Source organism: Pieris napi, chromosome 16 (assembly GCF_905475465.1).
Source record: "Pieris napi chromosome 16, ilPieNapi1.2, whole genome shotgun sequence".
Taxonomy (NCBI): domain Eukaryota; kingdom Metazoa; phylum Arthropoda; class Insecta; order Lepidoptera; family Pieridae; genus Pieris; species Pieris napi.
Genome location: NC_062249.1, coordinates 5,068,238 through 5,083,077, shown reverse-complemented (window position 1 = coordinate 5,083,077; position 14,840 = coordinate 5,068,238). Strand labels below are relative to the sequence as shown.

At 35.8% G+C, this 14,840-nt stretch overlaps 1 protein-coding gene across 7 annotated transcripts in view; it reads right to left on the bottom strand.

Annotated features, from left to right (window-relative positions):
- Positions 1 to 179: 179 nt before the first annotated feature.
- The window catches only part of LOC125057289, a 45,458-nt gene continuing 30,797 nt past the window's right edge, over positions 180 to 14,840 (bottom strand). For 2 of the 7 annotated variants that reach the window (XM_047660895.1, XM_047660894.1), the window contains exons 5-14: positions 13,630 to 13,722; positions 12,650 to 12,809; positions 10,797 to 10,902; positions 8,213 to 8,606; positions 7,797 to 7,927; positions 7,334 to 7,542; positions 7,015 to 7,140; positions 6,463 to 6,633; positions 5,064 to 5,264; positions 4,004 to 4,249 (exon numbers count right to left, since the gene is read on the bottom strand). In XM_047660895.1, coding sequence (XP_047516851.1) covers positions 4,146 to 4,249; positions 5,064 to 5,264; positions 6,463 to 6,633; positions 7,015 to 7,140; positions 7,334 to 7,542; positions 7,797 to 7,927; positions 8,213 to 8,606; positions 10,797 to 10,902; positions 12,650 to 12,809; positions 13,630 to 13,722 — 1,695 coding nt within the window. In that variant the 3' untranslated portion in view covers positions 4,004 to 4,145. Of the gene's footprint in view, positions 3,198 to 4,003; positions 4,250 to 5,063; positions 5,265 to 6,462; positions 6,634 to 7,014; positions 7,141 to 7,333; positions 7,543 to 7,796; positions 7,928 to 8,212; positions 8,607 to 10,796; positions 10,903 to 12,649; positions 12,810 to 13,629; positions 13,723 to 14,840 lie in introns of those variants that run through there. The other 5 variants (XM_047660897.1, XM_047660900.1, XM_047660896.1 and 2 more) reach the window with 4 other exon arrangements.

The window sequence follows — 14,840 nt, the reverse complement described above, 5'->3', positions numbered from 1 at the left end:
CCCCGCCATGCGATATACCTACCATCGTTCATCGTTGCTTCACCGCGGACATGAATGATTTGTGATGACCCTTGATACAGCAAGGGTGATTTTCAAGGCGCCTTATCCGCTTTCGTTAGGTAAGGTGCTCCAATGACATTGATTTAGTAGGAAAGTAGCTGATTTATAGAAAAACAACCCATTTTTTAATGTTTATTAAGGTGTCCATTTTGATGTAATTACAACAGAAAAATTAAACGCTTAACGTCGTAGCAAAGCTATTTCTTTCTATGAAAAATATGTCGAGGAAGGAATAGCTCAAAAAAATTTTGTGCGCAAAAAAACAATTCAATGCTTGAAATAAGATACTGGGCACTGAGACAAACCCCTTTTTCCGTAGGCGTGACTCGCCGTCGCAATAATTATCCTTAATTATAATTGGTTGTTACATGACTCCATACGAATTCGACTGACATTATGGGGTCACGTTTACGGTCGAAGGTCATTAGTATTAAACGCCTAAATTAAAATGAAATTTCAATGACATTTATTATTAATTCAAGTAACATCAATTTCACAAATATTTATTAGTATTAACAAATTTCTTATATGATAAAATTTTTAATAATCTTACGGGTATAGAGAAAGTTTAAATTACAAAAATTCAAAGTTGTGATTACTTATATTGTCTGTGAAACTGAAATATATTTAGCTAGTCTATTAATAAAACAATAGGCACCTATGTTTATTATATCTACATGAAATTACTTAAATCAATTCTAACGTTACCCTGTCTCTACGGAATTCCATAGAACGCAAAATAATTCAATCAGTTGTCTGATGGATCATAACATTTACTCTTTTGCTTATATTCGCGTCTGAAGTAATTTTCTAATCTGGCCGCTTCAAGTCCACATCCTCATGGTCAGACTGAGATTCAAATATATCGACCGAAAGGTGTTTCGATGCTTCTGGATTCATTTGCAAATTATCCTTTTGATTATCTATTTGAACGTTATGTAAACGAGTGTCAAAGGTCAAAAACTGATGATTCGATGGTTTTACAAGTATATTTAGCGGCGAATAGGAAAAGAATGGACTCGACTGTTTAATTTTGAGAATGGCATTCTTTTCTTGTTGAGCGAAGGAAGTTACGCGAATGCTGGGTGAACGGTTCTTTGGTCTTGAATAATGTTTATCGAAATTATTTTGAGACTGTGTTATGGTCGTTATAAAATCATCGATCTGTTCAATGCTTACCATACATTTGTAGCAAATTGTTTTTAGCCTGTCCGTTTTTTCGATAATAATCTTCAGGTATAACAATATTTTGGCTATCATATTCCTTTTTGTACAATACGTACCGGACAAAGATACATTAAATTCGGACACGGATAAGCATATCCGGCAAGGCTCTGGATAAATATCCATGGTAACTACGAAGTTTTTCGATAAAAACACTATAGCAATTTTCGTATTTAAAATCAATTACGATCAAATAACTTATCGAAGAACTATCTAAGCTGGCTTCTGGCCGTTAATTTCAATTTCCCGCCAATTTACTATCAAGTACATTCACAGATACAATAGAAGAAGAATAATGTTGTAGATTGTTATAAAATATATCTTTTCATCCATAGATTACAAAGCTGTAGAAATAATTTGAGAAAATATATTTTGTAATTATTTCGCAAAAAATACTACGTTGGACGGCTAACAGATGCATTTAGAAAGTATACATTGCCCATGGTAATTTATAAATAGTTAAAAAGTTATCTACTTATGAACAAAACTAAATGTAAGGGCTTTTTCAATTCCGAAATAATAAACAACCACAATGTAGTTCACGAAACATTGATTTAGACCCTCACTTGGAAACTAAGAAATATTTTCATATGAAATTGATGGTGATGAACTATGATTGGATTGAGCCATTCACAATTTAATTTGGCTTTTAATAATTTTTTTTGTCTATGGACGGAGATGTCTGATTAGAAAGAAATTTTTGAGAAAGCTAAATACGTTTGTGATTGTTCATTATTTCTGTTAAGTTGAATCTACAAAGAATATTTAATAATTGAATTAAAAAATAATTAGACAGACACCTTTGCCGCTTGATACTATTTCGTTGCGTCACGTTTTTGATGCTTTGAATATTTGCAATAGTTGCGCATAAATAGGATTGAAGTAAATATACAACTTTAATTCGCAACTTAATAATAACTACTTATTTTTTTACAATAAATGTTGTATAAGTCCAACATCTATTGTTCACCGAATCTTGTAATCGTTACCAAGAAGTTTATAACTAAACACACTATATTATCTTTAATAAATGCCAGCATCCGTCTTTAATATTTTCTTTAAAATCAACCTATTCCAGAAAATCTCTGAACAGTCAATTAATGTATCTATGACAATATTAAGAGACTTAAAATTTGATTTGACCCATATCTCCTGAACTTCAGTTATAAACTTCTCGTCTCATAAATACGTATATTAATCTTACTATTCTACTTCGACCAGACCGTATCTACTATCACAAGCCACCACACTCCTATTTAATAGACAGTGATCATTATATAATAAATAATAATATAAATACAATAATCGTTCTTATACAAGCGAAGCTATGCACCGACCTACTTTATTTTGCGATTTTATAACCTTAGGAGAATAGCTCATTGCTTTATTAAATGCATTGTGTGAACAACTGTATCGAATCCACACGCTGTCTCCTTCATTGACATACACGTCCAGGGAGACAGAATGTCCCTCGAATTTTACGTGTTCTTGTCAATTAACGCTTGAACTGTAAGATTACACATCATCCTCCTTTTTTCCCCAGAACTTGTCAAACCTGGATCGGGCACGGTCTAATACCTCAGCCGCTGTCAATCCACCCGAGCTCGATGTATCGTTTATTAGCGTTGTGTCAACCACTCCTGGCGCCACCTGAGTGGCTTCAGTAGATTTCTTGATTACTTCTTTTTCTTTAATACTTTCTTTAATTGGTGTTTCGGGTGTCAGCTGGTTGCTATTGATCCCGTTGACGCCATTCACCTTGTTTAAATCTAGAGCTTTAGTCTCATATATGGGAGTCAAGCTAGTTGGTGTGGTGGGAGTTTTATCCACGCGTTTGCTCAAACTTGTGGGCGACTCACTCTTTTTCAGCGAACGGATTGGCGACATTTGCTGATGATGGATTGGAGCGATCTCTGAAACATTGTGTTATCATAAGGAGAAGTGTAATCTTCTTTGAAAGTTTCAAATATTTGTTAAAGATGCTTGAAACTTCCATAGCTTGACATCAACAAGCACATTTATTCTTAATCTAGCAAGGGTTAGTTAATCGCTATACATTGTTAGGTTTTCTGTTTAATCTATGGGTAATGATTTGTCGTACTTACTTTTTAATTTAGTTTGATATTTATTCAACTATAGGTACTAATTCACGCTACTTAATCAAATACAATGAGAAATTTACATTATTCAATTAATTCATGCTTAATACTGAATATTAATAAAAATTCACCAGTCGCCACCAACATTTTTTTATATAATCTACGTTTGTAAATATCCTAGTACTAATCTAAATTTGTCATACATAGTAATTAAGAATTACTTATTCGAAGCCAATTTGGGATATTAAAGCCAATTTACAAAAGCGATGCCGCTGGCGTTGGCACATATGGAAATTTTCATGCTTTAGATTTTAGAGATATATCAGAAGATCTACGTAGAAAACCCTCCCCCGACAACATCATGCAACAGATGATTCGGAAACAGTGAACTCTAACCAAGGATCTAACCTATCGGGGTACATCCAGAGCTGGACGTCTTTATTACTCGTCGTAGGATGACAGGAGCAGGCAGCATGCAGTGAATGAGATGAGAAATGTTAGAAAGGGACAGAGTGCCAAACGGTGATCGTGTACGCAAACATCGAAACACACACACACAAATGGATACATACGTGGTCGACGTCTCATCGGAGTACGGTCAAAAAATAAAAGCATCTCAGTTATTGGATTAACACAATTTAATCATGAACTATCATAAATATAAAACAGGTTATATATTATCTGTGTCGTGCGTGTGGCAGTGAGCTCTGTCTTTGAGTAAGAGTACACTGACTGACACTCATTAAAATCGATGATGATGGCTTAGGCGGTGGCTGTGGACGGCGTACCTGCCATCTTCACGGGGCCGACGTCTTCCGCCACAGAGCTACCCTTAAACTCAGAGCTAGGGCGCTTTATGGTCTCATCTGAAATATGTGAGTGGTTGTATGCCTGATGATGATCGCAACGCTACTCTCTACGTCCACAAAAAATGTTCTATCTCCACGCCGTCTCTGCAGAACTTGTCGATATTCATCCTAATTAGTTATTGGCAAAAAGGTGTAACTTATGATTTGTTGTGTCTTTGTTGTTCTGTCATCTTATAGGGTAAATGTGAAAATTGGTCGGGTAACACTTTGTGTGGACAGAAAAGAAATAAAGAATGATTTTAACATAATTAAAAATGTATGATAACTAAACGAGTGAAGAAATTTTAATGAGTGGCTTCGCCGATCGGTTTTTGGCACATGATTATTGTGTACTTGTGTCAGTGTTGCAAGCCTACTGTACTGTGGGGTTGCTATACACACGTAAACTCAAAAACGGCTAATGTTACCATGTCTATTCCAACGTGAAATGACAGTGTGATGGCTTTCTGTTGTAAAAATTTATCACCCACACCAACGGATCAAGTTATAATCAATTGTATGAAAAGTGAAGGGGTGACGAATTTTTCAATTTCTTTAGGTGTTATCGATATAATAAGACTTAAAATTTAATTATGCCGTCTATCTACGAAGAGTATCTTATTCAAGGACCATAGTATACCAAAGTATTAGGTGTCGGGTGTCATACTGTGCAACCATCACCGTGAAGAAGACACTCTTAAGCCAATACATTTACAATTCCATATTCGAGTGTTGCCTACTAGAAAAATTTTGACATATCTGGCGCATTACAAAATTTTGACAGACTAACTTAGTTTGAATGTAACTGTCAACTTGCTCATGAGTGACTCACCGCTTTTGACATTCTGTGTCACAGTGAATGTCTTGCCAGTGTCAAGTGGCACTGTCCAGTTGACAGGATCGGGGGAGCGCATGTTCATCTGTTCAGGGGACTTAACACGAGTGGGCTCCGGGGGCGATTTAACCACTGGGGAGTCGTCGAAGAAGTGGTCCTTAGCGACAGACGCACTGCGGTGAGCCTGGATATCGTCTTCTGAAAATATGTCAAATTGATCGTTTAATCGGTTAAATGAGATTTTTTTTCATGAAATCACATTTTGTTCAATTGGAAATATCACTGCTGAAAAAATAGAAATAATTTTTATTAGTGACTTAGGATATTATCATTTTACAAGTTATAGTTAGTAGACACATAATAAATTCTAGAAATCACAACATCAATATTCTACTAAAATACTGAAGCCTTTATCCCAACATATACTTTGATTTTGATATTTGTACACCAAGTGTTGAAACTGTAGTTTATATAGTTAATATTTGTACACAATTTGGAATAACGGCCGAAGTAAATTATTTACCTAAAAACACACAAAACATCTAATGTAGTGAACATTACACAACAACAGGAAATTAAAAAAAACACATCAGTCAACCACAATGGAAATTAACTTCTATTTAAAAGAGGTAGGTTTTAAATTTAATCTACATTTAAAACTACATATTTAATTTAAAATACATAACAAACATTCCTATTACAATTACTAAACACACAAATAAACATGCCGAATTCACACTAAAACCAGATGGCGGGACAAGGGTAGTGATCATTAAAATCGTACAAAAATTGTTTATCGTAAGTGAAGTGCAGTGTTTCACACCGGACAATACGAACATAAAACTCCATTCAGGCTGGTGCCAATGCGCGCAGTGACTATGTTGCGTAGACGCACTGACAAATTTTGCCTAAAAGCGCGAATCACAGAAGCCAATTAATTATAAATTAATACTACTTTTTCTATCGCGTTTAAGCCTCAGGCGCCACCACACTTTAGTATTTTTTTATAATATAATGAACATAATTTATTATTTTTTAGTTTTGAGATTTACTATAGTATCAAATTTCGTTTACTACTACTAAAATGTATTTGATAAATATATGGCAAACTTCTTGACGTTTATCTTTTTATACGTTATTATCTTCTTGTTATTAATTTCCACGAGAAAACTTAATTTATATGAAATTATAATACCTTCAACCTTTTAAGCTGTTTTTGAAGAAAACGTGGAACCAGTTTATTAATAATTTGTAATTGTATTTCCAAAAATAAAACTTACATATCCGGAAACACTGAAAAACTTCAGTGAAGTGGCAAATTAGAGTTGAAAAAGCCGCATTGTTCGCCAAAATAAAAGACAGAGCGCCGACGCAACCGTCACAAGTTCTTACGCACCCAATTTTATCCCCACTTTAGAGACGCTGCGACTCCTTTTGTTCTGCTCAAGGGCATTGGCTTCCACTGTCCCATTCGTTCCAGGGCCAGATTTTGGAGGCGCGGAAGGTGACCTTCCACCTCTCGACGATGACCTAACTCTATTACTACTGCCCCTACTTAACGGCAAACCTACAGAACAATTAGCATACTAGAATTTTATCTAAGTTTGGGACAGGCATCAGGCAGGAAACACACAAAAACTTATTCGGATTACATCGAGAACTATATTATGGAATCTAGAAAGATAAACGATGTTAGTTTGATGTAGACGATAAAAAAAAATATGATGATAAAATGAGCACAAGATCAGATGCGAATGAATTGTATAATACTAAGAAGAACATCACTGAAAGTCAGAACATTACTAAGCAAACAACGAGCTCTGAGTGAAAGTATTACTTATCGGGTTTCGTTTCAAAATAAGTCAAACCTTATAAGACATCATTTCTAGAAGAAAACAATTTTAAATCTACGCTGTTAAAGGCGTCAAGCATATATAGAAAAACTTACCGGTAGGCTTCATAGGTCGAGGATGTGCCTCATGTCCATTGGGCAGATGTCTTGTAGTAACGGGTGCCGGGTCAGCCGAGCGAGGCCGCCGCCTTGGAGATCGGTAGGCTCCTTCAGTTTTAACTCCTATCCAATAATTGCAATATTAAGTACAAGATAGTCGTATAGTAGTCATGCATCAGGCATGGCAAAAATTTCTGCATTTCTTACATAGGCACTAGGCAGCCTTTTATTCTGATTATGATTTAATTCTATTGCTAATTCTAATTGGCACTTGCTATTGCGTCAGTACACACACAGTAAATAATAAACATTTCACCTTCTTGGGCCGCGCCTTCATCGAAGCTTTGACCCTGAAGCTTCTTCCTTTGCTTCTGTGGCGATGTCTTATGCGGAGAACGCTCCAATGCTTTAGTCTCTTGAAGCTTGGCGTGTATGGACTGGTGCGGTGCAGAGCGGAACGACCTGAACTTCTTTGGTGAATGGTTCTTTGACTCCTTGCCATCTTTTTCGTCACGAGGCAAAGCCCTGCAAAATTTAAATGTTCATAAGAAAAAAATAATTAAAGAGCTTATGCTAATAGCATTCCTACAGCTGAGCTTCAATAAGATAGCCATCATCTAAGCCATTTGGTTGCAATAGCTATTGGCTAGTGTGGGGGCTTGATTCCAGCAAAGACGGCGATAAAAGATTACGAAATCATATCGCCATGATTATACTTTCCTAAAAGCTTGGTCCTTCAAGCCGGATTGTGCGTATCAAATAACTAGTGCATCACTTACTTGTGATTAGTGGAAGCGAGTGATAGCGCTGAGAGGGAGGACCGGCGAGATACTTGGTACCAGAGCTCGATCTGCTTATTGTAAAGCTGTGTGATGTGCTCTGGAGCCAGCTCGGTTCCCCAGCCGCGGTACTGTCAAACAACTTTGTATGAAAGCATGATCATTATATCACGTCACAAATACTATTTGATCTGTGGTATAATTTACATTGTCTATGATGTGATCGAATTGTTTTTAGTTAGGTACTTAATTTATGACAGATATGAGAACTTCAATCCCTATTTCAGAAAATAAATAATATGTGTTTTAGAGAGGCATCGTAACGAGGGCGTTCAAGTAGGTTGGAACGTATAATTATTTTTTATCGTAGTAGATGTAGGCAGATCTAAGAGAAGGGTCTAAGAAGAGGCGCAGACCTTGTACTCGCCAGCACGCTTGCGCAAGTCCATCACCTCGCGGTACCAGGAGTCTCCCTGCGGCAGACCGAGTGGCTGCAGGCCGGCAGCGCGCAGCGTGCTCTCGCTGTCCTCTCCGGCAGCCTTAGAGGCGCCGGTGGCTTTGGCCCCTACCCCCCGGACCCCACTAGCCCCACCCCCCTCGCTCTCGCCCACCAACCTCTCGCTCGCCTCGTCATTCGACTTCCCTTTACCCCTGCATTTCGTAAATGTTCCTTTAGACGCCTCGTACACGTATTGAGAGAACGGTCTAAATTTCTTTTTGTACTCGCTTTTGTAACGTTTCCTATTATCTTTGGAACGATCCTCTCCATTGTATATGAGGGCCGATAGCGCGCTACGGAACGTCGATTTTCTGCAAAATTTGATTTCAAGTCAGACGCTTGGACGTGACGATGATATGCGCAAAAGAAACAGCTCGCGCCGAGCCGGGTTAGTAAGGTCATGCTCAAATAATTGTCAAGCACGCAATGTGGTAGGATATTAGTCGTCGAAAAATCTAGAAGGAGCCGCGGACGGTAGTGTTTACTGTAAGGTTAGGTGATACAACGACATACAATCTAACAAACAATTTTGATAACGTTCACATTGATAAAAGTGCAGGTCACATCGATATTGTAAAAGTATCTATTAGCAGACATTCCGGACTATCTGATCTAGAACTACTCGGCCTTGTACCGCCACCGTGAGAAGATTTAGATAAAAGCAAATATCAAAAATGAAATTTAGACTTGTTCTGCGTTACCCAGTAGATACGAAACGGAAAGATAGGGCAGAACAACTATAGAAGAAACCTTTACTGATATTAACACCAACGTTAAAAGTTGATTATAGGAACAATTTGTTAATTTAAGTTCTGATAAGCCTATTTAATATTAAGTCACATCGCATAATACTTTATTTCGATTGAAATATTGTTATAACTTTTCTTAATAGAACTTTTCATACAATATTCTGACAATGGTAGGTCGTGGGTATTGTGTACTTTGTATTTTACGGAATAGTAATGGCCTTGGCCCGAATGACTTTTTCAATTCAAACAATATGTTTCTACGGAATAAATCACCATACTATCAAGATTTTCAATCTAGATTTTTTTAATAAAAATGCAGGTCAAAACCGCCTTTCACAACTGACAGATACAGAATATGTTTAGCTTCTTGACAATGCTTTCTTATATTTAAAACTATTTAAATATTAACGAATATGAAGATTTTTTATAACAATTATAACTTCATTTACTATTTGCATTTCAGTAAAAGTTTCTTCCATTGGTTAGTACACAAAACTAGACATTAAGCATAGCAGTGTCGATTTCTGAAACCTGAAAAATATTCGAGATAAAAGACTAGTTAACAGTTATTATAAAGTATATACAATATATATTCACGCCCGGAGTAAATAATATAATATATATACGTGACTATTTTTGTGTAGATTTGAAAGTGTTTATTGTGCTATTATGGATTGCGCTGCGGAAGCTGCTTAGCCAGAAGCAAAGCTTTAGTGACAATAATTTTGTTTATTGACAGATAAGTAGGAATCTGCCCGGCTTCGCGCGAATATCCAATCATAATGAAATTATCGTTATGAAATTTTTGTGTGGTTTATTGGAGACAAGCCCACAGAATAGCGATTATTTATAATTATAGACTGTTACTTAAACCCAAGTTATTTGATTGGTGATAAAGCATGCATATTTGAAAAGATCTATAAAATACAAGCTTAAATGAGTTAGTGGTTAAGCTGAGCTAAAATTCAGAATCTAGATAAATTAAATACAAAATAGATTTTATATTAGAAGTAGTATTAAAAGAACTATAGTTAAATAAAATAATTATGTACATTTATATATAGATTCTGCGTGTTTAGCCAATGTCAATAATAACTACAAAATTTAAAAAAGTTATAATGAAATTGGCTTATTGCTCATCTTTACTTTATAAGAATTTTCATATAAAGAGAATTTTATTTACAGATTGATGAGAACAAATTTTAATAAAGTAAAGATTTAATTATAAATTGCTGTTAATAATTGCAGCAATGGAAAACCAACGTAAATGAAATGGCAACGTGAAATTTTCTTGTCATATTCGGAGAAAATTGGTTGGACTACATTACATAGGGACATCTAATTAATAAGTAATGTTATACTATATTACTCAAAATTATGATCAGCAGGAATACTCTGAAAGAAGACTGATTTCCCTAATAATTAGATTATATCTATAAAATGTAATATTGAAATCGAAATCGCCATGGAAATTGCGGGATTAGCAGGCCTCTCAATCAGTATAAGGTTTTATAGTTTCTAAGAAAAAAAAAGATTACTTCATATTGACGAATCGAGTGAATCATAAGTTCGAAGATCTACGTTAGGTTTCCATCGCTAGGTACCAGCCTTGCGATTCTGTAACTCACTTTTCGAACTCTCACAGCGGCGGTCGCGCTCAAATCAGTCGTAAAGCACCTATTTTACGATTTGGGAGTGAGAGTTCGGAGAGTGAGTTACAGAATCGCAAGGCAGTTCTATACCACCACATACCTCTGTACGGCGGGCTTCTGCCCGTTCCACAAATAATCTTCGATGTATCTCTTGTGGTCCTCCTCACCATCCACGTGGTTCATTAGTGGCTGTGCTTCTACTGAACCTGTAATTATTGGTTAATTTATTATTAACACTTTATTTATGACAGAAATATGGTTGTGACAAAATTGATCTAACTCTAGTTTCCAGTGTTCCCAGTGTTGTGGGTAACTAGATTAAAATTATTCCGTGGTGCATGTTTCATATTGAGTATGCGTGAATATATGGGGCGGCCGCATAGCAGGCAACGAAAATAATAAACGGCACAAATATAAGAGTCTTTCCTCCAACTTCGATTTTGTTCCCTTTGGAGTAGAGACTCTTGGGCCCTGGGGTTCAAGTGCACAGGCGCTTATTAAAGATTTAAGTTGGCGCCTAGTAGATTGTACCGGTGACCCCAGAGCTGGCACTTTCCTGGCTCAACGAATATGTATAATTACACAATACAGCGAGGAAATGCTGCCAGCGTTAAAGGTACACTGCCACAGGGACCAAAGTTTTTAAATTTGTTTTGATCTTCTTTTTAATAATTTTTATTATTACTGTTTAGCTTAATAAAATTGTAAATACTGTTTACTTGATTGTAAGCAAAGGTTTTTACGACAGATTTATATGTAAACCAATACTAAACAAATTAATTTTTTTTCGTATACAGTAAAACGAGATACATAAAAACATGGATGGAGACGAATATTCTAGACCAGGGATCTCCAAAGCCCTATTAGGGCCATACTGATTACTCCAGTAAGCTCCGAGGGTCAAAACAATATTATCATTGTTGCCGGTGGTAAAAAATGAAATAGTCCACTGATGAAAAAAAGAAAGTCCGAAAAAGTACGCAACATTTAAAAAAGGTTCTCTAAAAGGAGTTTTCAAGTAGGTATACTAGCTCTCAGCGGGCCAGATGTGGCCCTCGGGCCGTAGTTTGGAGACCCCTGTTCTAGACGATCTTCTATTACTAGGGCATCTTACACCATAGCATAAACATCACCGGCTTATTTAGTATTAATTATCATATTATTTTAAAACTTAATCAGCGCATTTACAAACGAAAGAATGCTAATATTGAATGACTGACGCAGTAAATTCGCTTTATTAATAATACAATTATTTCGTAAATAGATCAAATTTCAGCAATTGGATATGAGGCGTCAAATTGAGTAACGAATTTCAATTTGAATAATAAAGTTTTGGAGTGACAAGCACGAGTTATTAACAATGCAAATACTTGGGAAGTTGTTACGCTCAAAACTACGTACCTTCACTTCGTAGCGTTATCATTTTATGAAACTTAATATATACTGCCCTGTGATTCTGTAACTCACTTCACGAACTCACACAGCGGTTTTCGCATCGGCGGTCGCTCTCAAATCAGTCGTGAAGCAGTCATTTTATGATTTGGCATTCTGAAAAGGTGGGAGCTTGTACTTTATTGTTTATCAGAATGCCAAATCATAAAATGACTGCTTCACGACTGATTTGAGAGAGACCGCCGATGCGAAAACCGCTGTGTGAGTTCGTGAAGTGAGTTACAGAATCGCAGGGCTGTATTCTCATGGGTACATTTATAAATGCGGATAAAGTGACTGTTAATTTTTGAACTTGCATACGCTGCAGTTATTGCTAATAACCTTTAGAATTCACGTACCCATTTAAAGCAAAATTTTATGCTTTAAAGCAAAACTTCATGACAATAAAAGATAACACATTCGATAGTATATAAACACGGCAATTAGCGTACATACAGGAATAGTGTGAGGTACTGGTCAATAAGAAACCAAAATACTGCGTGAGTCTAGAAATGATCTTACCTTCGGCCGCGGCAGCCTTCTTCAGCGCTCCCATAGAGATGCTCTTCCTTGGTGCATCAGTGGTGTCTTTAGGCCATGCAAACTGGTTGCGGTACTCCGTGCTCACGGATACCGGTTCTGGTTCTTTAGCCGCTAACACTTCGCCTAAGGCTGTGGTTGCCTGAGAAAAATCAAGTAAGCGCAAAGGTAAATTAAAAACAATTGTCAATACAATGTCCTAAATATAATTTTTACAATTTGGACACGTCGGCTTCACCTAGTTTTGACTAGTTTAAACTAGTTCAAATTAATTAGTATAGTATTAAAATCACAACTACAGCTTTTTAAAATTTAAAATATTTTGTTGTTTAAAAAGCACATTCAATATGGAAGGATGACGTGACGTGATAATATATACGTAAAATATAGATATATATAGACGAAGAGGTAATCGCCTATTTTGATGCTAAAGACAAATCGTCGTATAAACATTGTATGGCCGTTAAACCCGTTGTGGCGCTCTAGATATTGAATAATCAATTCAAATTCTATCAAACAAAAAAATCTGCCCAACTGTTACTTACATATTATATCATTTAAAGTTCGTATCGTTAAAGTGAAAGGCCAAGTAATTCATAATTTTTTGGCCCCTGGTTACACGTTTAATATCCACATTCACTTTTTATTTGATTTAAGTACCTTTATGTGTATTGTGTGTCATATAGAATAAATGAATGAATAAAATTTGTTTTCAATTTTTCTTGACCGTTGTCGTAGAATATTTGTAATTGAGATTAGTATAATACCGGCCAAATATGTTGGCTATTGCTTTTAGATGCGATGTTAGGAAAACGAAAAAAAACCTCGCTTATAAACGGTTTTTCCCTACTACATGCGCAACTATTTGACTTCGACGCAGATCACTGACGTGCCAATGTAATTATTATTCTTACTGAATTTTAGAATTTGATGTAAATGTAGTCGAAATTAAGTTATTTCACCTTAGGTTCGACAGTGTCAGTCCATCGTGGCTGGCGTGGTCCCTCAGATTTACTACGCCGACCGGCGCGCTCCGAGTCATTCCTCTGTGCGCTCTGTAATAAAAAAATATTCATTGAAGTTATAATAAAAATATCATGAAGTTTTATATAAAATACTTAGGTTTAAGGTAGTTTATTCTCATTAAAAACGTATATGTCTAAGACGAGAAATAAATATTTAAGACATAAAAAGTAAAATATATCACGCCACGTACGCTGTTACCAAAAGAAATCGCGGGCGTATTCGAAACAGGTCCAATGTTACTATTTCCCGTATCTCAGGAGGCAAGCTGTTGTATAGAAAACTAGCTGATCCGGCAAACGTCGTTTTGTCATGTCATCATTTATAATATAAAAAATAGGGGTTGATCGTAGAGGGGTGAAAATTAGGGGTTGTATGTATTTTTTAATGCTGTATCATAAAAATTAAAAAAAAATCTAAAAATTAAAAAAAATATTCAGTGGACTACCCTTAAAATTTAGGGGGATGAAAAATAGATGTTGTCCGATTCTCAGACATACCCAATATGCACACAAAATTTCATGGGAATCGGCAAGCCGTTTCGGAGTTTAACTACAAACACCGCGACACGAGAATTTTATATAATATTAGACATAGTCGAAGTATAGAAAATTCTTTAATTATAGATGCCATTTTATGTCAAATTTTTAATTAAGCGGCAAAAAATTTAAATACAATAATGGCTACATTATTAAAATATAATAGTTATTTACAAATTAACGAATTATTTTAGAATATTAAAATATATCTTGATTGTTTAGCCGTTATAACGACTTTTAAATGAAATCAAGACTGATTCCAATATTTTAGGACAACATGCAGCCGCCTATAAAGCCTACATACATATGTATTTTTTTAATAAACGTGTCATAAACTAGATAATGTCTGTCCCCTTGACCTGACACGCACTCGACCGCTTTTCTTACAATCTTCGATCAATGCAGAGCTTACGCAGTTTATTTTCTCCTATAGCCTTCAAGCTGTGAATCATCTCATATTATTATGGAGCCTTAATGTTTAAGTTCAACGTAAATTCTAACACTGAAATGTTGAGGATTGTACGAATGTACTAAAAGTTTAAACGCGTTTGAACGCGTTAGCTAAGTACTGATAGTACGACAGTTGTCAAATGTATATGTTACCGGAAATG